Source organism: Indicator indicator, chromosome 17, assembly GCF_027791375.1.
Source record: "Indicator indicator isolate 239-I01 chromosome 17, UM_Iind_1.1, whole genome shotgun sequence".
Taxonomy (NCBI): Eukaryota; Metazoa; Chordata; class Aves; order Piciformes; family Indicatoridae; genus Indicator; species Indicator indicator.
In genome coordinates, this window is record NC_072026.1 from 16,191,202 (window position 1) to 16,215,049 (window position 23,848).

The 23,848-nt window shown below is 54.5% G+C and overlaps 1 protein-coding gene across 2 annotated transcripts in view; it reads left to right on the top strand.

The window, feature by feature from the left end:
* The first annotated feature begins 9,604 nt into the window (after positions 1 to 9,604).
* Positions 9,605 to 23,848, top strand: part of LOC128972469 (Krueppel-like factor 5) — a 30,980-nt gene continuing 16,736 nt past the window's right edge. For both annotated transcript variants that reach the window (XM_054388472.1, XM_054388474.1), the window contains exon 1: positions 9,605 to 9,769. In XM_054388472.1, coding sequence (XP_054244447.1) covers positions 9,605 to 9,769 — 165 coding nt within the window. The remainder of the gene's footprint in view (positions 9,770 to 23,848) is intronic.

The window sequence follows — 23,848 nt, forward strand, 5'->3', positions numbered from 1 at the left end:
CAGCATCCTGACTTGGATCAGCAATTGTGTGGCCAGCAGGGCCAAGGCAGGGATTGTCCCCATGTATTGGTGGCACTGGTGAGGCCACACCTCAAATCCTGGGTTCAGTTTTGGACTCCTTATTCCAAGAAGGACATTGAGGGGCTGGGCCAGGCCCAGAGAAGGGTAACAAAGCTGGGGAAGGGTCTGGAGAACAGGTCTGATGAGGAGCAGCTGAGGGACCTGGGGTTGTTCAGGCTGGAGAAAGGAGACTGAGGGGAGAAAACCTGTCTCTACAACTCCCTGAAAGGAGGTTGGAGTGAGGGGGGTGTTGGTCCCCTCTCCCAAGGAACAAGTGACAGGATGAGAGGAAATGGCCTGAAATTGCCCCCGGGGAGGTTCGTGTTGGACATGAGGAGCAATTTCTTGGCCTTGAGGGCTGCAAGCCCTGGCCCAGGCTGCCCAGGGCAGTGGTGGAGTCCCCATCTCTGGAGGGGTTTCAGAGCTGTGGAGATGTGGTACTGAGTGGTGACCTGGCAGTGATTTCCCCTCAGTGATCTCAAGGGTCTTTTCCACCCTAAGTGATGTGGTGCTTCAGTGATTCTGGTGAGGTCTGTGTGTGTCCCTGCCCCACCACATGTCCCTTCTCCCAAAGCTCTCCTCTGCAGCTGGTCCAGGGATGCACCCCCATGTCCTTCCTTCCTTTACCCAGCACAGCCCCAACTCCTCCTGGGCATCCCTGGCCTAAAAAGAAAAGAAAAGAAACCCCCAAGGAGAGGGTCAAGGTTTGGGGGGGCTGCTCTGTTGCCCTGAGGCTTTGGGACCCTCAGCATACCCCTGCAGCCATCTTGTCCTCTTGCTGTGTTCCAGCCTGGGGGCAGAGCAGGGACAGAGTGTTTGTGTTTTGTTGTTAAGCAGCCAAGCTGCAATCTGCGCCCCTGGAGCTGTAATATTTATACCAAACTGATGGTTTTCTATGCAGGAATAAGATTTAAAGTCGAGTTTCCTCCCTGTGTCTCTTGCTGTGTGGCAGTGACGGGGCAGGGTCCAGGGTCAAGCTTGGAGCCCTCCTGTGTCATGAGGAGATGGGCTGAGATGGGCCAAAGGATGGTTTTGGCTTTAATCATCTCCCCTTTCCCAGGAATTGCAGATAGTTCAGGAAAAATGGGGGGCGTGGGGTGTTTCCTTCCTTGTAAACATGTCCAGCAGGATGCTCACTGATGCCTTTACCTTCAGCAAGTGACCTGTGCAATGGAGGGGGCTGCCCTCAAGGTGAGTCTCTTGCCCACCACTGCAGGACCTCCCAACCCACCTCCCCAGTCCCTCAGGGTGGAGAGCAGGGGTGAAAAAATCCCTCTGAGGTGGCAGTGAGGGGGGCTGGTGGTGCCTGACTGCACCCCAGGCATGGAGAGGTGCTAAAACCAGCCCCCACATCCTGCTGCCATGGCTCCTGCTGGGAGCTTTAGGCTCCATGGCTGGTGGAAAAAAAAGGTGACCTTTTAAGGGAAAAAAATGACCACCCTGACCTCCACGCAGGGCAGCAGTGGACAGCAGCTCCTCCATGTCATCCAGACCACCATGGTGGTCCCATTCCTGCCCCTCGTCCATACCACTGTGCCTACCAACAGTGTCACCACCATCCCTGTACCCCTCATCAGGTGCCTGGTAGGGGCACCTAGAGGGGAAACCCTGAAATTTTTTGGGGGGTTGTGTCCCTCATGGTACACCCCACCTTCCTACAAAGTCCCTCCAGTGCATTCAGCCCCCAAGGGGGACATGGAGAAGACAGGAGACACACTGGGCATGGCCCATACCAACCCCTGGCCCTTTGGGGGTTCCAGCACCTTGTGCCAGGGCTGGGGTGAACTTCATGCTCTTTGAGGGTGCTTCCAGGACTTGGAGACTGGCTCTTGGGGGGGGGGAGGGGGGTGTTCAGGAGATGTCAGGGGTTGGGGGGGGCCCTTTGGGGGTGCTGGCAGCCTATGCTAGAGACTGGAGGTGCACCATGGAGTCTCATGGTGGCCCTCTGGAGTGCTCACACCTTGGGCAAAAAATGGGGGTGGCCCTTTGGTGGGGGCTCTGGTGGCATTTTGGGGTGCTGGCACCCTCTGCCAGGAGCTGGGGAAGCTCTGGGGGGCATTTGGGGAGTACTGCAGGCCTTGGTGGGGTGCTTGAGCTTTGTGCTGCTTCTTTAGGGGTGCTGGCACCAAGGGCCATGTCCTGGGGGTGCTTCTACCCCCAGGCCTGATTCTGGGGTTCTCTCTTGTGTTGCCCAGTTGGGGGGTACTCCCTCCCCCCCAACTCCCCCGGCCACCCCCAGCTCCCTGGGAACCCTGTGCCCATTCCTTAGGTGCTCAGCACCCCCCTGAGCTCGCACCATGGGGTACTGCTGCTGTGGCAGGTCCTGGGCAGGATGGGGGTGCTGGCCATGGGAGGGTGCCACAGGCAGAGGCACCCCAAAGGGTGACACAATGAACCCTTTGGGGGTCGACGGGGCAGTGGTGCGGGTGTAGGGGGGTGCACATCCCAAAATACCTGTGCTGGGGTGTTGCCGCTGGCACGGGTACGGTGCCGTGACACCAAAAAGCAGCAGCATGCACCCGGTGGCGCCCATGGACCGCGCTGGGCGAGCTCGGAGGAGGGTGGGGAGCTGGGATGGGGCTGGAGGAGCTGGGGTGGGGCTGGAGGAGCTGGGGTGGACCTGAAGGTTACACCCAGAGGAGCTGTTGTGATGACAGGAACACAGAGCACCTCTGTGCTCCCACGTCACCCCTCCCAGCTGCCCACCGCGGCTCTCTTGTACCCCCAGAGAGGACGAGCCCTGCGTTGCCGAGCTCCTGCTGGCGGGAATGCTGTTTTTCTGGAGATAAAATTCCCCTTTTCCCTGATCTTTCTCCCATCCGGCCCCATTTCCCCTCTTTCCCCAACATTGAGTTTGGTGCTGGGGGGGCTCATGGGGTGATGAAGCTCGCCGGGAGTCAGAAGGACGAGAGGAGGAGGAAGATAAGGACAAGGAAGGGGGTCCAGAACTTCACGGTCGTGCTCTGGGTTTTGCAATGTCCCCATGCCAAGGAGCTGCTGCTACCACACCCCAGCAGCCCTGGTGACAGGGGGACACGGGACAAGATGGGGGTTCCTTACATGTCTCTGCAGGCAGCACCCTCAGCCCCCACCCCAATTCACGCAGAGCAGCTTCCCCCACCCCGTTGTTGTCTGAGGACACCCTGCAATATCCGGGGTGAAGTTTTGAACCCCTCCAAGCCAGCCCTGCTCTTGGATTACCATCAGCAAATGTGCCATCAGCTGCCCCCCGCTCTGCCCGTCTGTCTGTCTGTCTGCCCTGCTTTGCCTCTCCCGGGGAGCTGGCTGGAGTGTGACAGCCCAAGTGTCACTATGCAGGTGAGGCAAACATCTCTCCAGCCCAGCTCCTCTCACCTCACCACTGCTGATGGAGCAGCTTGGCAAACCCTCAGCCCACCCCACACTGGCACCCCTTCACAGGACCCCCGTGCTCTGCCTACCTCCAATTTCACCCCCTTCCTCCTTTCTCCTGCCTCTGGGAGTTGGTGCTGGACCTCAGCATCTCCTGTCCCCCAGAAGGATATGGCCATATAGGTGGGTGAGTTGTGTCTGTAGGCTGGAGTAGGTGGTGGGAAGGTGGTGTGAAGCCTCCAGATCTTGGGAAGGGACAGAGAACTGTGGGGGGACAAAGAGTCCTGTGGCAAAGGGACATCAATGCTCCCCCCAGCTTGGGCATTGCCCTGTGGATGAAGAAGACTCTGAGGTGCTGTTAAAAAGGTGTTAACCATCATCTCACACAGCCCAGGCTCTGCTTCCTCCCAGCCTGGGGCCACTAATTGGTCTTAGTTGCTCTAAGCAGTCTCAAGTGAGACCTCCAACCTACATCCCTGGGCCCAGGAGACCATTTAAGCTCAGCCTGGGGCTTTCAGCTCTACCCTGAGCTGTGTTGTAGCTGCCTCAGCCCCTCTGCACCTGAAGACACTGCTGGATCTCCAGCTTGGTCTTGGACCTGCCTCATCCTTGTGACCCTGGCTGCTGTCCTGGGCCTCCTGGCTGGATGCATCTTGGGATCTCCTCAGTAAGGCTACAGGCAGCAGCTGTCAAAGCTTCTTGAACCTGCTTTGGAGACAGTAGGGCTAAATCTTGACCCTGTGACACCCCCAGGTGACTTTTCCACATGTCTGAGAGCCTTCAGTACCTTCTTGATGCCTGACCATCACCATCAGGAAGTGTCTCCTTCAGCCTCTGCTTGTGCCCAGACCAAGAGCAAGGTGAACCCCAGGAAAGTAAGTGCCCCCTCTTTTCCTGGGCCATGCAGTGCCTGAGCTTCAGCAAAGCCTTTCAGTGGCTCCAGGGTCACCAGACCCTGGGTATGAGGGTGGGCACCCAGCACTATGTCATGTGGGTGGCTTCCCCAGTGCTGGGTGGGGTTGTGATCATAGCTTGGTCTTTCCCAGTGCTTTTGGGGTGCCACTCTTCTGGGTGTGTGGTTAAACCCCTCTGTGTATGTGGAGGAGTCTCCTTTGTGCTGGGTTTCTGCTGGCTTTGTGTGGGGCTGGGGGGATAGATCCTTGTGCAGGAAACCCCCCTGTGTTCACCCCTGTAGCTCAGGTGGGAGCATTGGGAAAACCCCCAGCTGTTTTCCACGGTTGGTAAAGGTCCAGAGAGGGGTTCTGGTGGGGAGGGAGGCAGATGAAGAATCATAGAGTGGCTTGGGTTGAAGGGGCCTTCAAAGGTCATCTAGTTCAACTCCACTGCAGTCAGCAGGGACATCCCCAACTAGAGTAAGTTGCTCAATCTGATCTGGAATGGTTCCAGGGAGGGAGCATCTCCCACCTCTCCGGGCAGCCAGGGCCATTGTCTCTCCCAGGAAGTCCTGTGGGAGCTGCTGAACTTCTCTGCCTGGGGCTGTGATACCTCCCTGGTGCCCCAACACCACCCAATTTGGGACACTGGGGATTTCCCCAGCTTCTCAGGGCTCTTTTCCCATCACCCAGCAGTCCTTTTCCTTGGCCTCTCCTTACATCATAGCTAGGCTAAAAATCTGGGAAGCCTTAAATTGCTTCCCTGTGAATGAGTAGTGGCTGGGGGTTCCCCAGGTGGCTGGTGGCATCTACACCTCCCCGGGGCACGCAGTGGGGTGGTGATGCTCATCCACCTCCTTGCTCCAAGGTCACCTGAGGTCTCTCTAGCTGCTTTCTCGGCTCTTTCCCAGTTTACAGCAGGCAGAGGGGTGCTGGGGGCCTCTCCCTCCTGCCAGCCCAGCACTGCTCAGACTGGTTTAGCAAGTGGTGGGGCGGCTGCTTCTCTTTTGAAGGGCTCCCAGGAAGGATTTGATGGCTGGAAACCTCCTGATGAGGAGAAAGGAAAAGACAAAAATAGGTGGTTTAGGGTTTCGGTGGGGGAGGCCAGGCAGTGGGTTTGCTCCAGCAGCTTTGCAGATATTTGTCTCCTGGTAGTGGTGAAAAGCAAGCTGGGCTGGGGGTGTCCCCTGTCTTTCCTGACCCTTGTGTGTCTTCCACAAGGCTCCCGACCAGCACCAAGGCTGAACCAGAAGCTCCAGGGCCAAACCTCGTGTGGCTGTGCCCCAGGGAGGCAGATTCAGAGGACTTGGGGATGTCCAGCACGGTGCAGTGAGAGGTGGGTGCTTCAGCCAGCGCTTTGGAGGTGGATGGGTGAGTTTAGGGGCTGCAGCAGGCTGAGGAAAAGCTGCTGCAGGGCCACCACCTCCCTGGTGGCATATGGCATGGGACCAGTGCTGGTGGTGATGCTGGGCTGTCACCAATGCTGGGGGGGTTTCCTTGTGACCCAACTCAGTGGTCTCCAGCTGGTGAGGTCTGAGGGTGGGTTTGAGCTCCTGGGGCTCAGCCAGTGCTGCTGGGGACGCCTGGGGGTGCCTCTGGCTGCCAGCAGTGTGTGGGATGGGTTGGGAGGTGGGAGTTGGGCTGTACATCTCAGCCTGACCCAGGTATCCTCCAGGTTTGGACTCTTCTTTGCCTTTTAGCTCAAGTCTCTGTAACTCTGCCCAGGGCTTCACCTCCTGGCTTCTGCACCTGTGAGAGGTGGACCTGTGTCTTCTTTCTCACTTTACCCACGAACCCTGAGTGCTTGACCTCACTCAGTGCCAGGCAGGAGGAGCTTAAGGTCTGGCTCTCCAGTTCTCCAACCACCAGCAAGCCTCATCCCCTCTTTCCCTTGTAAAGAGGAGACTTCAGCTATGGTCCATGGTTTGAGAGCCCTTTTCAGCTCCACCACAGACCCTCCTTCCCTGCCTTCATGGGGTCCTCTTTCCCCAAGTGCCCTTCACTACCTTGATGACTCCTTTCTTCTGCAGAAGTGCTTTCTGTCCCTGAGGAGCACTGTGAGGAGTGTATCTTCTGTATCTGAGTCATAGGAGAGCTGCTGTTATCACTGTACCTTGCTCAAGCAACACATGATGTCCTCAGTGCTGTGTGGCATGTGGGGATGAAACAGGGACCTTAGCCCAACACTGACTGGGGTGCACCTGACTCTGGTTGCAGCAGGATGAGGCCTTCTGCATGGACACACTGGAGTGTGTCTGGAGAATGGCCACCAGGATGATCAGAGGGCTGGAGCACCTCTCCTGTGAGGACAGACTGAGAGAGTTGGGGCTGTTCAGTCTGGAGAAGAGAAGGCTCCGAGGTGACCTTCTTGTGGCCTTCTTCCACTATCTGAAGGGGGTAAAAGAAAGCTGGGGAGGGACTTTTTAGGAAGTCAGGTAGTGACAGGACCAGGGGGAATGGAATGAAGCTGGAAGTGGGGAGATTCAGACTGGATGTGAGGAAGAAGTTCTTTACCATGAAGGTGGTGAGACACTGGAACAGGTTGCCCAGGGAGGTGGTGGAAGGTTTTTAAGGCCAGGCTGGATGTGGCTGTGAGCAATCTGCTCTAGTGTGAGGTGTCCCTGCCCATGGCAGGGGGGTTGGAATTAGATAATCCTTGAGGTCCCTTCCAACTCTAGCAATTCTATGGTTCTTGGAGACAGTGGTGGGGGTGGATGGAGCAAAGTGCCCATTGGTGTTGATGGACTCAAGGTTGTTTGCCTTCCAGCAGGGCTGGCAGCAGATAAGGGCTTTGAGGGTGGCTTTGGCCCACCTCTGAAGTGAGAAGCTGCTGACCATCATGGTGTCTGCTAAAGGTTGGCCTCTGTGGTTACCACCTCCTCCAAAGATGGAAAGATGGCTTTATAGAGCCAGCCTCTGGTTGGTGTACCCTGCAGCCTGTGCCCCTTGCATTCCCAGACCCCCAGCCTCAAGCTTTGGCTGCATGGTGGGTTCTGGTTTCCATCTCCAAGCTTAGTTCTGCATGACTTGGTGGAGGTGTTCTCCATCTCCCTGGCATCACTTAGGAGCACATCCTGTCCCTAGTATCTGCTCCAGAGGCAAAGCCATGAGGGAAGATGCTCCTGGCAAGGCCTGAGCTGCTCTCCCTTGTTTGCTTTTCCAAGGGCTCAGCACTTCTGATTGCCATGAGAGCTGAGCTTGCCCCTGCTCAGCATGAGTTGCTCCTCAGGAGGACCTGGACATTGGTCCAAAGTCTCACATCGACTGAGGCCGTCTGTGTTTGTTGTGTGTTTATGCTGGTGGCAGCTGGAGGTTGATAAAATCTGGCTGATCTCCATCCTGTGCTGTTCTCCCTGTGTTTGAGGGCCTCATCCTGCTCAGGGCCAGGCTGTCTCCCAACTGGAGGATGTTCTATGCCAGCTCTGCAGACCTGGTGCCCTCAGAGAATCAGCATTTTGCATCCATCCCTCCTCACCCTGCTCTCTGGGGTGTTCCGCTCCCCCCAGCTGATGCTTTTTAGACTTGGATGTGGCATGGAGGAACTCCAGCTGTGAGGCACCAAAATTCACTGTCTGCAATTCTAGCGTAATTGGAACCATCATGGACCTTGACCACCTGTGTGGCTGGTGTGAAGACCCCAGGGTGGCAGCAACTCCAAGTGATCAGGCGTCCCCCCTCCCAACTTTTCTTCTGCCCAGGGTGGGGTAGAGCAGCCTTAGTTCCCCTCCACACCCTGTTCTGTGGCCTTCAAGTCTCCTGAAGGTGCTGGGGTTGGCCCTGGAGTAGGTGACAGAAGCAGACCCCTGTGATCCTACCCAGGAGGCACCTGGAAGTGGGGAAGGGAGGTCTCAGGGCTGATTATTTGGGGTGGGTAAGGATGGAGGGGAGGGGGTGAGAAGGTGCTGTGACCAGGCTGTCTGTTGGCCTGACACAGCTCCTCAGGAAGGTGTTGGGGCCATTTGGGGTTGGAGGTGTCTGGAAATGAACTTTTTTTTTTTTTTTTGGGGGGGGGAGGTTGTTTTGTGGTATGTGTGGTGTTTCTTTTCTTTTCTTTTTATTTCTCTCTCCTCTCTCTCCTCTCTCTCCTCTCTCTCCTCTCTCTCCTCTCTCTCTCCTCTCTCTCCGCTCTCTCCTCTCTCTCCTCTCTCTCCTCTCTCTCCTCTCTCTCCTCTCTCTCCTCTCTCTCTCCTCTCTCTCCTCTCTCTCCTCTCTCTCCTCTCTCTCCTCTCTCTCCTCTCTCTCCTCTCTCTCCTCTCTTTTTCCTCTCTTCTCTCTTTTCTCTTCTCCATTCAGAAAGGTGATTTTTAGCTTCATGTTATCATAGAAACGTCATTCAGGTTGGAACAGACCTTTAAGATCATTCAGTCCAACCGTTTTCTAACTCTGCCAAGTCTGGTGCCAAACCATGCCCCTCAGCACCACATCTCTGTGGCTCATGTACTGAAGTCTCGAGTAGAGGGAAACAGTCAAAATGCAAATCTAGAGTCACAGAATGGTTTGGGTTGGAAGGGACCTTAAAGACCATCCAGTTCCAACCCCCCTGCCATGAGCAGGGACACCTCCCACTAGTCCAGGTTGCTCAATGTCTCATCCAGCCTGGCCTTGAACACCTGCAGGGAGGAGGCATCCACAGCCTCCCTGGGCAACTTCTTCACTGTGAAGATTTTGCTCCTAATATCCAGTCTGGATCTATGGTGGCTCAGTTTTCACTAAGAATAAAATCACCTCTGAGAGTGAACTACAAGGGCTGGAGAAGGACCCTCTACCACTCCAGATCCAGTGAAAGGTACCCTGCCCATGGCAGGGGTGGGGGGGTTGGATTAGGTGATCTTTGAAGGTCCCTTCCAGCTCCAAGCATTCTATGAGTGATTGTCTGGGTGGTGAAGCTCCCGGCCTCCCGCTCGCTCTTTATCTGCCGGTGGCCCGGTGGAGCTGCCGCCGGTGAGGCCAGCGGCAGGAGCCTGATTGGCTCCGAGCAGCTTCTCCACCACTTCCAGGTTGGTGTTCCTCCTCCTGCACCCAGGTAAAGCCTTCCTGCGACCCGGCACCTGGCCTCCCAGGATTAGCAACTCGCTCCAGCTCGCCTCTGCCTGTTTTGTTGGTGGTTTGTTTTTTTTTTTTTTTTTTTTCCTTCTATTTATTCCCCTCCCTCCTTTTTTTTTTTTTTCTTTTATTTTTTCCCTCCTCTTTTTTTTTTTTTCCCCTTTCTTTTTCTTTTTTTTTTTTTTTCTTTAATTACTATTTTGAAACCAGGTTTGTTTTCCACCCCCGGGGCAGCGGGCGTGAGGGGTGCGGGAGGAATGAGCAGCGGGCTGGTGCTCCGCACCCCGCTCCCCGAGGACCCCTCGGCCTTTACGCCGCTGAAGCCTGTCAGCATGTCAGGGGAAGCTGGAGAAGACCCCCCAGTCTTTGAGGACATCAAAGCCCCCGGCCGGCCCCTGGAAAACCCACCCGACCTGGCGCAGGTAAGGCGAGCGGCTGGCGTTTTGCTGCGGGGCGGTGGGAAGGGGACCCTCTCCCGCCCGCTCGGGGCAGATCCCCCTCCTCTCCTGCAGACCTGGAGGTTCTGGACTTCATTTTGCTGCTGCCTCCTGCAAAAGTGGAATTTTGGCCTTCATTCTGCTTTGTTTTCCTGCTCCCTGCTCAAACACCTCCCTGGCTTTGTACGCTCGTGCTTCCCCCTCCGCCGGATTTTCTCTTGGGCGTGTTGGGTTTCAGAGTTGTTGGGTTTGTTTTTTTTGCCTTTAATCTTTCCTTTCCCCCTCCTGCCTTACTCCCAGACCTCCTGTTTGCCCCTTTTGGAGCAGATCCTGGTGGGATTTGCTCGCTCCCTACAGCCAGGTCTTGATCCTTCTCTCCTGGGGCTGGCAGGTGAGGGGGTGCTGAGAGGGGCTCTGTGCCACCACCATCACCTGGCTGGGAAAGATGAGGGCCAGAGGATTGCTGTGCCTGTGCTTGACAGGGGGGGGGCAGGAGGTTATTTTTACTTTTCTTTTATGATATCTTGGTGGTTTTGCCACCACATCGGGGAGGGAACGCTCCTTACCATTCCCCAGCAGCGTCCTCACCACGCACGCTGCAGATAAAGCCTCAGATAAGCAGCTTTGGGGTGTTGCTGCACCCACACCCCTCTTGCACACTTGTCCCTCTGGCGTGCCCACCCCTGCCCTGGGCCATGGCAGCAGCAGGCTCAAGCTCTGCTGCCCGTCCCGAGCAAGGGGAACAAAGCTCCTCGCCAGCGCTTTGGGTGACGAAGCCCTTGTCCCACCATGAAGAGCCTTCAGCTGCTCTTCCTGAGCGAGGGGGTGAGGCAGGCCTTGTGCCGACCTTGCTGCCATGGCTTTGACTCCTTTCCCCCGGAGGAGTGGGGCGAGCCGGGGTGCCCAGCGCTGCCGGTGGGTAATGATTAACCCTGCGCCCCACGGCCCCAGCGCCATCTTGACTGGGGTGGGAGGGTGGCTCCGGCCCCTCGCTCCCTGGCCACTCCATGGGGACCCCCTGGGCCTGGGCCACCATCCTTCTGGGGACCCCCAGGAGGGCATCCCCGTGGTGGGTGGCTGAGTTTTGGTGGTGGGCAGGGGTTGGGGCTGGGTATGTGCTGCTTGCTTCCCTTCTCCCGGTGGCTCTGGTGGCCCAAGGGCAGGATTTGGGGCTTGGCCTTCAGAGGGAGGTGGTGGCACTGTCTCTGTTGTCAATGTGGCAGTCATGCTGGCCATGAGTGGGGGTTGAAATGCGGGGAGAGGGCTGTGCAGCCCCCTTCTTCCCCTGGTGGTCCTGGCTTGGTGCTTCTCCCCATAACCCTTGGGTTACTGGAGCCCCAGCCCCTCCATGCTGGGTTTGGTGTGTGTTGTCTGCACTTGGAGGGTCAGGTGGTGGCTCTTCAGAACGGTGTGGGTCATCTCTGGGACCTGCTCCTGGTGGGAAAGGACAGCAGCTCCCTCTTTGGTCTAGGGGGAAGGTGAAGTTTGTTTTCTCTCCACCTTTGTAGCCCTGTGGGATTAGGCAGCAAGGCTGGTGTTTGCCCTGCACCTCAGCCGTGGCTCTGGGGGTAGGTGGGCTGTGGTGTTTCGTGGCGTTGGTCAGCCCTGAGCCACCTCTTACCCTTCTCATGGAGGTCATGGGGATGACGAGCCCCACCTATAGCTGGAAACAGCTTCATCCCATGACACCTTCCTTGCTGCCCTTCAACGGGGAGAGGGGCTTCTCACCCTGGTTTGGTCCCTGGGGCAGGGCCACCCCACCACAGGCTTGCTCAGAGGGTGGGTGGCTGGCAGGAGACATCATGAGACCAGCTTGTGTCCATCTGGGGGACAACAAGAGCCCAGGGCTGGAGGCTGGCAAGCTGCAGGCCTGGAGCTGAGCACCAGCTCACCCACTCTCAACCCCCACCAGCCACATCAGGATGACTTTGGAAACCCACCACCCAGGGTGAAGCCTTATGGGTGGCAAACCCCCTGACAGCCCAGGGCTGGGACCACCCCCTCGTCTCCTGGGAAGGAGTTTTCCAGCTGCTGGCCCCCTTTCTCTTAACAAATGCCAAAGGTTGTGATGGTTGTGGATGCAGAAGAAGCTGCCGTAGCTGGAGGGTGGAAAAGCTGGATGTGGCTGCATGTCTGGGAAACCCTTTGCTCCAGGAGGGTGTTTATCAGAGCAGCTTGACAGGGCTCACTGAAAAGGCTGCGACCTGTCAGAGCTCCTGCACTGCCTGTGCCCCCACGGGGCATTTCCAGCTGCTCCAGCTCTTGCCCACTTCTGGATCCAGCCAAGAAAGGAGCAAACTGGCAGCTAATCTTTTATCTGGCTTGGCTGCAAAGTGCCCCTTGTCCCAGCCCCTCCACAAATCGCTTTGCAAACAAAGCTGGAGGGTGGGAGCTGTTTGCTGTCGAAATTTTCATTCGATCCGAGTCAGGTGGAAATGGATCCTTTGTGGAGTTCATGATCAGAGTGGTGTGCTGCTTTTTTACCTTTTTTTCTTCTTCTTTTTATCCTCTTTTTCAGCTCACCCCAGCCCCAAATGAAAACAACAACCAAAAAGAGTGCAGAGGAGGGAAAAAGGCTTGTGAGAGAAAAATACACTTTTTTTTTTTTTTCCTTTTTCCTTTCTGATTTGTGTCAGATCAGCCAAAAGGGTCTGCTCCCGAGCAGACAGCTGTGGTGCTGGGCAGTGAGATGGGGAGAACATCTGGTGAGACATGGAAATCGAAGTTTCCATGATCCTGGAGCTTTTTCTAGGAGGTTGACAAGCATGATCAGGAAGGAGATGGCACTTCCCCTGCCCAGTACATGCAGGACAGGAGCTGGCTCCTAATAAGCTCTCCTGTAGTTTTGAGGAGCATGAAGGTGCTGGTGAGGTGGAAGGGGTGGCCCACACTTGTCTCCATGGTTGGGTTTACCACAATTAAGAGGTGGGGAGAATGGAGGCCACTAAGGTGTCAGCTCTAGTTTCACCTACTGGGTGCAATCACCTGCCCTTGAGGATTCAGGGAAAGCAGAGCTTCTCAATGGGTCGTACCAGCCATGAATTCAGAGCTGCTGTCTGGTGTTGGAGGGTCACTTGGGTTTGCAGCAGTGTTGAGTGGTCAGGGTCTGGTGAAGAAGCTGCTGGAAAGAGATGGACAAAAACTCCCTCATCCCCAGGGGCAGTTGTATCGCCACTGGTGAGCAGCCAGTGGGGACAGCAGCTGTCGTGGATGAGGAGGAAAGTCCTGGAGAGCCCCAAACCAGCTTGTCCTTCCTTGTCTGGCTTCCCTTGGGTGGGCTGTGCTGCTGCAAGCTGAGGAATGGTCACAGATGACTCCTTTTGTGTCCTGCAAGTCCAATTCCTACCCCACAGGCTGTGTCTCAGCCCTGAGTGCGGTGCACCTCCCTTCTGCCCTGCCCTGGGCTGGGTGGGGGGCTCCAGCACCTGGGAGGTGCTTCACAGATTGGATTAGATGGTATCAGGATGGTGCTGTTCCCTGAGGGCTCTTCTTGGCTCTTCAGATCCTCAGTGCTGTCACTTTTGTGCCGTGGTGTCCCTCTGACTTTATTCTGGCTGGGACTTTGCTTCTGGTATCAGAGGAGAAGCCAGGCCAAGCACTTTCAGGTGTGCTCCAGCCTTCTGGACAGCACAGGAGCTGTTTCAATCCTGCTTGGTCCCTGTGTGCTGTGTCCTGCATCCCCTTTGGCCACCTGCTTATCGTGACCGTGGGGTGGTGCCTGGATGGTGGCTCTCTCTTGGACCAGGGATGGACTGTCCTGCTCTGTGGTGGTCCAACATCTTGGAACCAGGGTGATGGGTCTTGGTGATGGAGATGTGGTTTGCAACAGGGTCAGGAAGGAGTCCTGCCCCACTTATCAGTAGGGATGTAGAAGTCCAGAGCACAGCTATCAGGAGTGATTCATTTCCGTCAGCAGTTGCACGCAGTGGATGAATTCAGCTTTTCTGCAGGGAAAGGGGAAATGTGACCTTTGGAATCCTGATCTGGGCCTTTAACAAGATGTTGACAGCTTGATTCAGGAATCTTTCTGCAGTTTGGTGTCGCTCTGTGGGTGCTCAGAGGGGACTGAAAGCGTTGGGTCCTCTCCTGAGGTCCTCCTCATGCCCAGCACAGTTGGGACACTGCTGAATGTGGCCTCAGGTATGGAGGCACCACAGACACAGGCTCAGGAGGGTGGTGGCTGCTGTCAAGGCTGCACCCATGTTTGAGGAGGGGCTTTGGGCTCTTGGTGTGGCAATGTGAAGGTGTTCCCCTGCCTGTCTGCTGGATCAGGACGACGCAAGGGGACTCCAAAGGCTTTGCTCAGCCACATGTGGGACAAGCAGCAATTCAAAGCCCTGGCAGGAGTCATGGGTGACCCTCAGTCCTCACCCATCCTCTGCTCCAGCTGAACAAAGCGCTGGGCTCAGGCCTCTGCAGGGTCCCATGTCCACAACTGCAGACAGGAGTGGAAATGGAACAAGCTGGTGGAATGTGCTTGAGGGCTCAGCAGCTTGGTCCCTTCCTCTTTCTGAGCTGCTTGGTCCATGTAATGTGCTTCTGTGGGTCGGATGATGTGGTGGTTCTTCACTCCCTCTTTGCAGAAAGGTTCAAATGTGTCCAAAATTAGTTTTCAAAGAGTGACCTGGGCAGGCTCAAGGGGTGTGCAGGAACAGACTGCTGATGCAGAGGTGTCAAGTTAAAGTCTGGGCAAGGAGGAATGGGCTCACTTATAGAATCACAGAGTGGTTTGGGTGGGAAGGGAGCTTTAAATGCTGTCACCTTGCTCAGAGCCCCAAACAACACCACCTGTAATGGTTCCAGGGATGGGACATCTCCCACCTCTCTGGGCAGCCTTAGCCAGGCTCTCACCACCCTCAGTGTCAAGCATTCCTCCCTTCTCTCCAGTCTGAATCTCCCTCTTTGAGTTCAAACCATCAGCTCTTGTCCTGTCACTACAGGCCCTGCTCAAAAGTCAGTCCCCAGCTTTCTGATTAGCCCCTTGAAGTCCTGAAGGGCAGCTCTTGATCCCTCTCAGCTCAAGCCAAGATGGTGGGTTGGCAGCTGGTGCAGCTGAGCTGCTGGCCAGAGGGATCTCAGGATCTTTTCAGGCTGTTTTGCTGTTTTGCTTTGGGCTCAGCTGGGGCTTGGTGCTTTCAAGACCAGCCCACGGATTTGCAAGTCAGATGGGCTTTCTGCCTGGCAGGTCTCAGCTGGGCCACAGGGAATGAAGTGAGAGTCCCTAGAAAGGATGTTTACAAATATCTGAAGGGTGAGTGCCAAGAAGATGGTGCCAGTCTCTTTCTGGTGGTGTCCTGTGATAGGACAAGGGGCAACGCATACAAACTGGGACACAGGAGGTTCCATCCCAACATGAGGAGAAACTTCTTTGCAGAGAGGGTGCTGGAGCCCTGGAGCAGGCTGCCCAGAGAGGTTGTGGAGCTTTCTCCTCTGGAGACTTTCAAGACCCATGTTTCTGTGTGACCTGCCCTAGGTGAGCCTGCTCTTGGCAGGGGTGTTGGACTCAACCATCTCCAGAGGTCCCTTCCAACCCCTACCATTCTGTGATTCTATGAGTTGGTCCCTCCAGTCTTGCAGGAAGACCCTCAGGGACAATGCCTAGGCAGGAAGCCCACCCACCATAGCCCTGTGTCAGGGTGGAGGTCTCACTGCAGATCAGATCTTCTTGTGGGAGCAGGTCCAGAGGCAGCGGAGGGCTGAGGAGGCTTTGGACCAAACTGGTGTAACCAGTGAGGCAAAGAATGGGAAATTTGGGGGATCTCAGCCACCACAGTTGTGTTTTGATCCCTCTTAATCCCCCAAACCCTGAGACTTCCCCGGGATGCGCACGCAGGTGCTGCTGGAAGCAGCTGAGGTGTAGGATGGAACAGTTTGGCTGAACTTTGAGCTCTCTAGAGCACAGTGGCTTTGTCTGCCTGGTACAAAGGCTGATTGTTCTGCTTAGGGGGAAGTTTGGATCAGAAGGTGGGGAGCCAGGGAAAGGGACAACACTGAGAGAGGAAAAGAAAAGGTGGCTCTGGGGAGACCCTAGAGCAGCCTTCTGGTACCTGAAGGGGGCTACAGGAGAGCTGGGGAGGGACTTTTTACAAGGGCTTGGAGTGACAGGATGAGGGGCAAGGATTTTGAGCTGGAATATTGAAACTGGAGATTAGGAAGAAATTCTTTACAGTGAGGGTGGTGAGACACTGGAACAGGTTGTCCATGGAGGTCATGGATGCCCCCTCCCTGGAGGTGTTCAAGGCCAGGTTGGATGAGCCCTTAAGCAACCTGGGCTAGTGGGAGGTGTTGCTGCCCATGGCAGGGGGGTTGGAACTGGATGATCTTTAATGTCTGTTCCAACTCAACCCATTCTATGAATCTATGATTTCTGGGTATGCTGCTCCTCTTCCTCCTGCTCAGCTCTGTTTACTGGTCGCTGATGTGGGAAGAAGTTGCAAATCAGCCAGGAGAACGTGTTGTGGGGTTGGGGTTGGGTTTTGGAAGGCTGCAAGGACAGATATTGGAGGGAGGAAGCGAGCAGGGGACTCCAACTCCATCATAAATGCAACGGGTTTCCCTTTATCCTTCTTCCTGAACGGTGTGTGGGAAGCAAACAGCCAGCCCAAGTTACTCACCAAGGTCTAGGGTAAGGCATTGCTGGCTGGTGCATCATCAACTGTGAATTTTCCCCTCTCAAACCTGTTTGGTCAGCTACCTACGCTATTTTGTTCTCCTTCCCTGGTCCAGTGAGTTCTTTTATTTAAGCCATCCACTGCAAATAATCACGCTTTAGGACCTTGTCTTGTTGGCTGAGCTCCTTGATTAGAATATTTGCTTTTCTTGTGCTCCATTGGTGAATGACATGAGTCACAGGGTACAGCTGGTGTTTGGGGATTGGCTCACTGCTGTTTACAATTCAGATGTTCTCAGAACTTGAGCTAGCATGAAAACTCTCCAAAATACAAACCCCCCCCCTCGCCATGGGCTGTTTACCACATCAAAGAGGTTCAGCCCCTTCCAAGCTCAGGTTGAAACTCAAACAAAGAATCTTTCATTCAGCTCAGAAAGGCTGGGAGAAGTCTTTGAAAGTTATTATTTTTTAATCTTTTTCTAATGTGATGGGGGCCTTCAGGTTTCCACCAAGGACAGGATTTGCAAGTATTAAAATGCAGTTAGTGACCTCACTCTTTGTAGCATTTGCAGTATGAGCAGGAGAAGAGAATGGCACCAAACTGGTCCCAGTATAACTGCTCTGAAAACACAAGAACCTGTCACTGTTCTGCCCCAGTGAGGCCACAGCTGGAGTACTGGATCCAGTTCTGGGCTCCTCAGTTCCAGAGAGACAGGCAATTACTGGAGAAAGTCCAGTGGGGGCTCCAAAGATGCTGAGGGGCCTGGAGCATCTCTGTGAGGAGGAAAGGCTGAGAGCCCTGGGGCTGATGAGCCTGGAGAAGAGCAGCCCCAGAGGGGATCTGATCAATGCTCAGCAAGAGCTAAAGGGTGGGGTGCAAGAAGATGGGGCCCAGGGATAGGACACAGGGCAACAGACACACACTGGAAGCCAGGAGGAGAAACTTCTTCGGTGTGAGGGTGCTGGAGCAGGCTGCCCAGAGAGGTTGTGGAGTCTCCCTTTCTGGAGAGCTTCCAACCCCCCCCGGCCATCGTGATCCTGGGCAAGACGCTGCAGGTGGCTCTGCTTTAGCAGCGGGGTTGGACTGGATGATCTCCAGAGGTCCCTTCCAACTCCTACCATGCTGAGGTTCTGTGCTCTGTAGGTATCTGCTCACCAGGCAATTCAGCCCGGTTTGCTGATGTTCTCTAAGATGTGCCAATAACTCCATTTTGTTAAACTGAATGGAAAAATTGGAGCATCTCCCCTTCCCCAGCTGATGAGTCAAAAATGCTGGTGGTTTAGGACATCATGTTTCATTCTGGACCCACTGTGGATGCCCCCTCCCTACAGGCGTTCAAGGCCAGCTTGGATATGTGAGCAGCCTGCTCTAGCTGAAGATGTTCTGGCCCATGGCAGGGGGGTTGGAACTAGATGATCTTGAAGGTCCCTTCCAATCCAAACCGTTCTGTGATTCTCTGATTCTGAGCAATTTTCAGTGTTTGGTGGTTTGGTGCTTCTGGGCCATGCTTTTGGGAGAACTCAAGTTCAGTAGCTTGGCTGTTTGACATCACCTCTGGGACATGATGAGTGTCACAGCCCTCATGTTTCCCAGGGCTTGGCAAACCCCAAAATGCTCTCCTTGGAGCTTCTCCAGGGCTTGGTGCCTTCTCCACAGGAACTGTTGGTTGCCTGTTATCTGCCTGTGTCCTAATCCTCTAATTACCAGCAGTTAGCAATTAATTTTCATACAGGGAAACCATGGGTTCAAGGTGACAGGAATGGATCCTGAGGAGACTTTTGGAGACTTCTTCCTACCAGAAGGACTCTCCTAGCAGCATAGATGGTAGGAGATACCTGGATGTGTGGCAGAAGGGGCTGCAGTAGGTGGACCTGCTCCAGTGTCCCCGATTCTGGCAGTGTCTTCTTGGCCTTGTAGAGTGCAAGCTTGGAAGAAAGAAGTTGGCCCAAGGATCTCCTGGTGGAAAGACAGGGTTTTCACCTGCCTTGGGGTTTGTTTTGTTTTGTTCTGCTAACTGGCTGGGCGAGGAAGTCGAGGGCCAGAAGGACTTTGGGATTCGCTGTTTGTGCATGAAACCTGCCCTGGTTTTTCCCAGAGGTGCAGGGGGTGTTGGGTCTGCCCTGTGCCTCAGCCTGGGAAGAAGGAGCTTTGGGGCCTGTCTGAGGGCTTGCTGAATGCCAGGGAGGCTTCACAAGCCCCAGCAAGCAGCGTGATGACTCACTCTGCCTTTGTCAGACCCTGCCCTGGGAATGTGCTGCTTTTCTTCTGATTGGAGGTGATGAGTGGGAGCTTTTAGAGGGCTTGGGTGAGCTGGAATGAATCCCACCCATAACCCAGAGCTCCCTTTGAGCTCTAACAGCATCTCCCGTGGCGTGCTTGGTTCGGGACCCACCATGCAGATGTGCAAGCAAAGAGGAGCTGGAAGGTTGAAGGGCAAGCCCAGTGTCCTGTGGCCATGCAAAAGCTAGAAACAGTGCTGAGGTTGTCCTTGGCAGTTCCACAAATGGGGAAACCCGTGTGGGAGCTACTCTGATGCCAACCTGGGACCCACCACCTTCACCTAGACCTGCCTAAAGCCAGGTGGGCTGAAGGGTCATTGTGTTCAGTAAGACCTAGAGATGGTGCAGCTGGGCCAGAGCTTCCTCCAGGCTCCACATCTCCAAGGTCTACCCTGCTAGTTTTCAGTCTATTTATGGCTTTATTTTTGATAGGTTCCTTCTTGTTCCCTTGGAGCCTGGCTGCTCCAAATTGCTCCTATTCCAGGCACTTGACCTTGGAGTTGGCTTTTCCTGGTTTCTTTGGCCTTTGGGATTGCTGACTGTGGTGGCATGACTTGTGTGATAACAGCCCAGGGAGATTGCCTTTGAGTGAGCCTTTATCAGTTGCCTGAGGAAAGGAATAGCAAACAGAGTCAGCAAGTCTGTTGGAAATGTTGCTGCCTGCTGGCTCAGCCAGAGGCCAGCCAACCTCCCAGCTCCCCACATCTGCCTTGGTGGTGACTCTTGGCCTCCAGGAAATTCCTTGTTTCTGGAAAGGTGATAATAACTACCTTGGGTAGCTCAAACACCAGAGAAGAGCTTACCACAATAACCCTGCTAAGAACTCAAGCTGAGGGATTTGGGGCTGTTCAGCCTGGAGAAGGCTCTGGGGAGACCTTAAAGTTGCACTTCAATATCTGAAGGTGACCTACAGGAAGGCTGGGGAGGGACTGTTTGGAAGGGCTTGTGGTGATAGGACAAGTGACAATGGTTTGAAACTAGAGGAGGGTTGATTTAGGTTGGACATTAGGAGGAAGCTCTTCACAATGAGAGTGGTGAAATATTGGAACAGGTTGCCCAGAGATGTGGTTGAGGCCCCATCCCTGGAGACATTCATGGTCAAACTTGATGGGGCCCTGCACAACCTGATCTAGTTGGAGATGTCCCTGCTGATTGCAGGGGGGTTGGACAAGATGACCTTCAAGAGGGTCCCTTCCAACCCAATGCACTCTGTGAGTCTGTGTGGTTTTGCTCTGGAGCCATCCATGAGCTCCTGGCAGAAACCTGGAGAAAGGTTTCTTTGTCCTGCTCTTGGAGGTGATAAGGTGTGAGAGGGGCAGGGAGATGGAGTCACCATCCATGGAGGTGTTTGAGAAATGTGTGAACATGGCACATTGGAACATGGTTTAATGGCCATGGTGGTGGTGGGTTGATGGTTGGACTTGATCTCAGAGGTCTTTTCCAACCAAAACAATTCTTTCCAGGTGGAAAGCTGGTGGGATGGATCACCCTCTGGCAGTCTTCTCAATGGACTCCAGAGAGAGCTTGCATGGAAACCCAACTTAAATGTCCACTTTACAGGTGGCTGAAGGTAGTGAAGAGGGCTCTTGCCCCACTGCATGTAGCACAGAGCCAGCTGAATGCTTGGAGGTCAGCACAAGTTTCCTGGAGCTGCTCCTAACCTCTGTGAGATAGATCAAGCAGAGAAGCCCATCTGGGGTCTTCTGCAACCTACCTGAGCAGAGAGGTTGGTCCTGCTGCCCGTGATGTGCTTTGTGATCTCCAGCAGCTGACCGTTTGTGTGTGCACTTGGAGAGTCCTGAGGCTTTCTTTGCTAATCCCAACTTGTGGAGAGTTCCAGAAGACTGGAGGAACAAACAGAAAATAACGTTGATCGAGGTCAATATCAAACCCAAATGATCACAGAAACAAATATTTACCCAGGTCAATATTTAACTAGGAGACAATAAATGCTGATATTGAACCAAATCTGGATATAAACACAGGCTATTTATAATGTGGGCCTCTGAAGGGGCACTGCCAGGGACTTGCCATGGCTCTTGATGGATGATTGTCCTCTCCATTGTTTGCTGATTCCCTTGGAAGCTGGAGGTTCGTGCAGGTGCATCTATGAGAAAGAGGCTGTGCTACGTCATCCCAGGGCCTGGCCAGCAGGCTCAGCTCTTGTCCCACTCATGTCTGTGCCTCCCTCATCTCAAAGTGGGACCTCAGTTGTTGTCCCACTCATGCCTGTGCTTCCCTCACCCTAAGAAGGGACCTCCCCACCTTGCACCCGGAGTGTGTGTCCCATCCCTTTGACCCTCATTGAATCTGGAATTGTTCTGGTTGGGAAAGACCTCTAAGATCATTGAGTCCGTCACCACCATGGCCACTAAGCTATGTCCTGGTGTGACTTGAGGCTGTTTCCTCAAGTTCAGCCCTTTTGCTTGCACCCCTTGCCCAAAGCTCTTGGCATCACCCCTGTCAGGAGAGCCCTGGGGCTGTTGAGGCTGGAGAAGAGCAGCCCCAGAGGGGATCTAATAAATGCTCATCAAGAGATAAAGGGTGGGGGGCAAGAGGATGTGGCCAGACTCTTCTCAATGGTGCCCAGGTACAGAACATGGGGCAAGGGACACAAACTGGAACCCAGGAGGTTCCATCTGAACAGGAGGAGAAACTTCTTTGGTGTGAGTGTGCTGGAGCCCTGGAGCAGGCTGCCCAGAGAGGTTGTGGAGTCTCCTTGTGTGGAGAGCTTCCAAACCCAGCTGGCCATTGTGATCCTGGGCAAGCTGCTGTGGGTGCCCCTGCTTGAGCAGGGGGGTTGGACTGGATGATCTCCAGAGGCTCCTTCCAGCCCCCACCCTGCTGGGATTCTGTGATCATTGACCATGGGGCTGGCTGTGAGCAAGAGCCTGAGACACCGCTGGAAAGCTACGAGCTGGACTCAAAGGCTCCAGCACTGCTGAGCAGGATGGGCTGGATGCAACCAGGCAGGGGCTAGGGCAGGGCTTGAAGCTGCCAAGAGCCTCCTTCCTCCCTCCCCTTCCCAAGCTCTCTCCTCCCCCAACCTTTCCCCTGCCAACTTTACGAGCTCATTGCCTGTTTAGCAAACATTGATTTCTCTCCTTGTTTTCTGCTGCTGCTCTTGTGGTGACAACATCTGATGTTTCTATGGTGGCTTGTTATTTATCAACTTCAGATTAGAAAGCATTTAATCATGGGGCAGACGTGTCCCACCTCCTGCCTCGACAGCCTGCAGTGCCATGAGAGCTCTTCTAGCCATGGCCATGGTTAAGTGCTGGCAAAGGGGCATGGTTGACTCAAGTGCTGTTTGTTTTCCTCTGTCCTCCTAAGAAATGTTTGCCTTGGCCTCTGCATCTGCTGATTGATGTCCTGATAGCAGCTCACCCTGCCTCTGACAATGGCTGAAGGAGGGATTGAGGTTCCTGCAGGATGTATGAAAGTTGGCCAGCTGGTGGAGGTGTGGGGGGAGAGTTATGTCAGCAGCCATTAGCCACAGGAGAATCCACACTGGAAGAAGCTGGAGAAAGCTCAGAGGAGACTTTCTCACCTTCTACAGCTCCCTGAAAGGAGGATACAGCCAGCTGGGGGTTGGTCTCTTCTCCCAAAGGACAAGTGATAGGACAATAGGGAATGGCCTCAACAGTGAGGAGCTGGAGCACGTTCAGATAAGAGCAAAGAAGATGGGGAGGGTCTGGTGAACAGGGCTAGTGAGGAGCAGCTGAGGGAACTGGGGATGTTCAGCCTGGAGAAAAGGAGGCTGAGGGGAGACCTTGTGGCTCTCTACAACTCCCTGAAAGGAGGTTGGAGTGAGGTGGGAGTTGGTCCCTTCTCCCAAGGGACAAGTGACAGGACAAGAGGAAATGGCCTCAGGCTATGCCAGGGGAGGTTTAGGTTGGACATGAGGAACAATTTCTTCCCCTTGAGGGTTCTCAAGGTCTGGCCCAGGCTGCCCAGGGCAGTGGTGGAGTCCTCATCCTTGGAGGGGTTTCAAAGCTGTGGAGATGTGGTGAGGGGCAGTGCTGGGCTGACAGCTGAACTTGATGATCTTAGAGGTCTCTTCCAAGCAAGATGATCCTAGGCAGGGCTTCATTGTCCATTGTCTTCACCAGCAAGACACAACCTCTCAGGGCTGGGTTTTCTTGATCTCACAGTGCTGGCTGCTTCTTGCAGAGGCTGCTGAGGTCATCTTGCCCTCCAGGGAATTTGGGTTGTCTGATCCCAGGTTTGAATGTGCCAGTGCTGAGTGTAACATGGTCTTACTGGTCCAGTAACCTTACCTGTAAAGGCTAAATGCTTGCTCTAACCCCTTTCCTTTTCTTCCTTGGGTTTTGGGTTTGGTTGTTTGTATGGTTTTTGAGTTGGTTTGTGGGTTTGTTTGGTGTGGGGTTTTTTTTTGGGGGGGGGGGGGGTGTTTGGTTGGGTTTTTTTGTGTTTTTTTTCTTTTTTGTGGTTGGTTGGCTTCTTTTTCTCTGAGGAGTTGGAAGGACCCTCCTCTGTGGTGAGAAGTAGATCTTATGACTTTGAGGGGAGTTCAGAGCTGTTCATACTGGCTTTCTCTTCTTGGCCAAACCCAAGATCCCAGTTGAAACACTCCTGAACTCCTGGAAGTTTGGTCCATTTGTGCTTTGCCTGGATTTCCCCTTTGCTCACTTTTTGCACAAGCTGTTGACCTATGATGATCCCTGGAGCCCCTGTAGATGAGGTTGGTGGAGTCTGGGGCATGTCCACCTCCAGACCTTGTATCCCACCCTCCTCTCCAATGACTGCAGTGATGGCATTGCTCATGCCTATAGGGGAAACTAAAGACCTGGTGGTTCTTCAGGTAGAAGGCCCTGGAGGCTTTCTCCATCAAGTCATGGTGACTATCTCTTGTAGTAGCGAGATGAGCTCAGCTCCCTGGCTATGGGACATGTTAGGTCCCATATGGCAAGAAAATGGTTAACACCTTGCCTGTGGCTGGCAGACAGGAGGAAGGGATGGGCTGATCTTCCAGGTTATTTGTCCTCAGCTGCCCTCTCCCAGAGCCACCCTAGGCAGGGCTGCAGCTTGCTGCCAGGACTTGCTTGGGGTTGGCCAAGGAGTCTGCAGAGATGAGTGTCTACAAGGTTTACGCCTGGCTGGCTTCTTGTCCTCAATAGCTTCCTTTGTATTTGTGCTGCTTCCAGGGATGG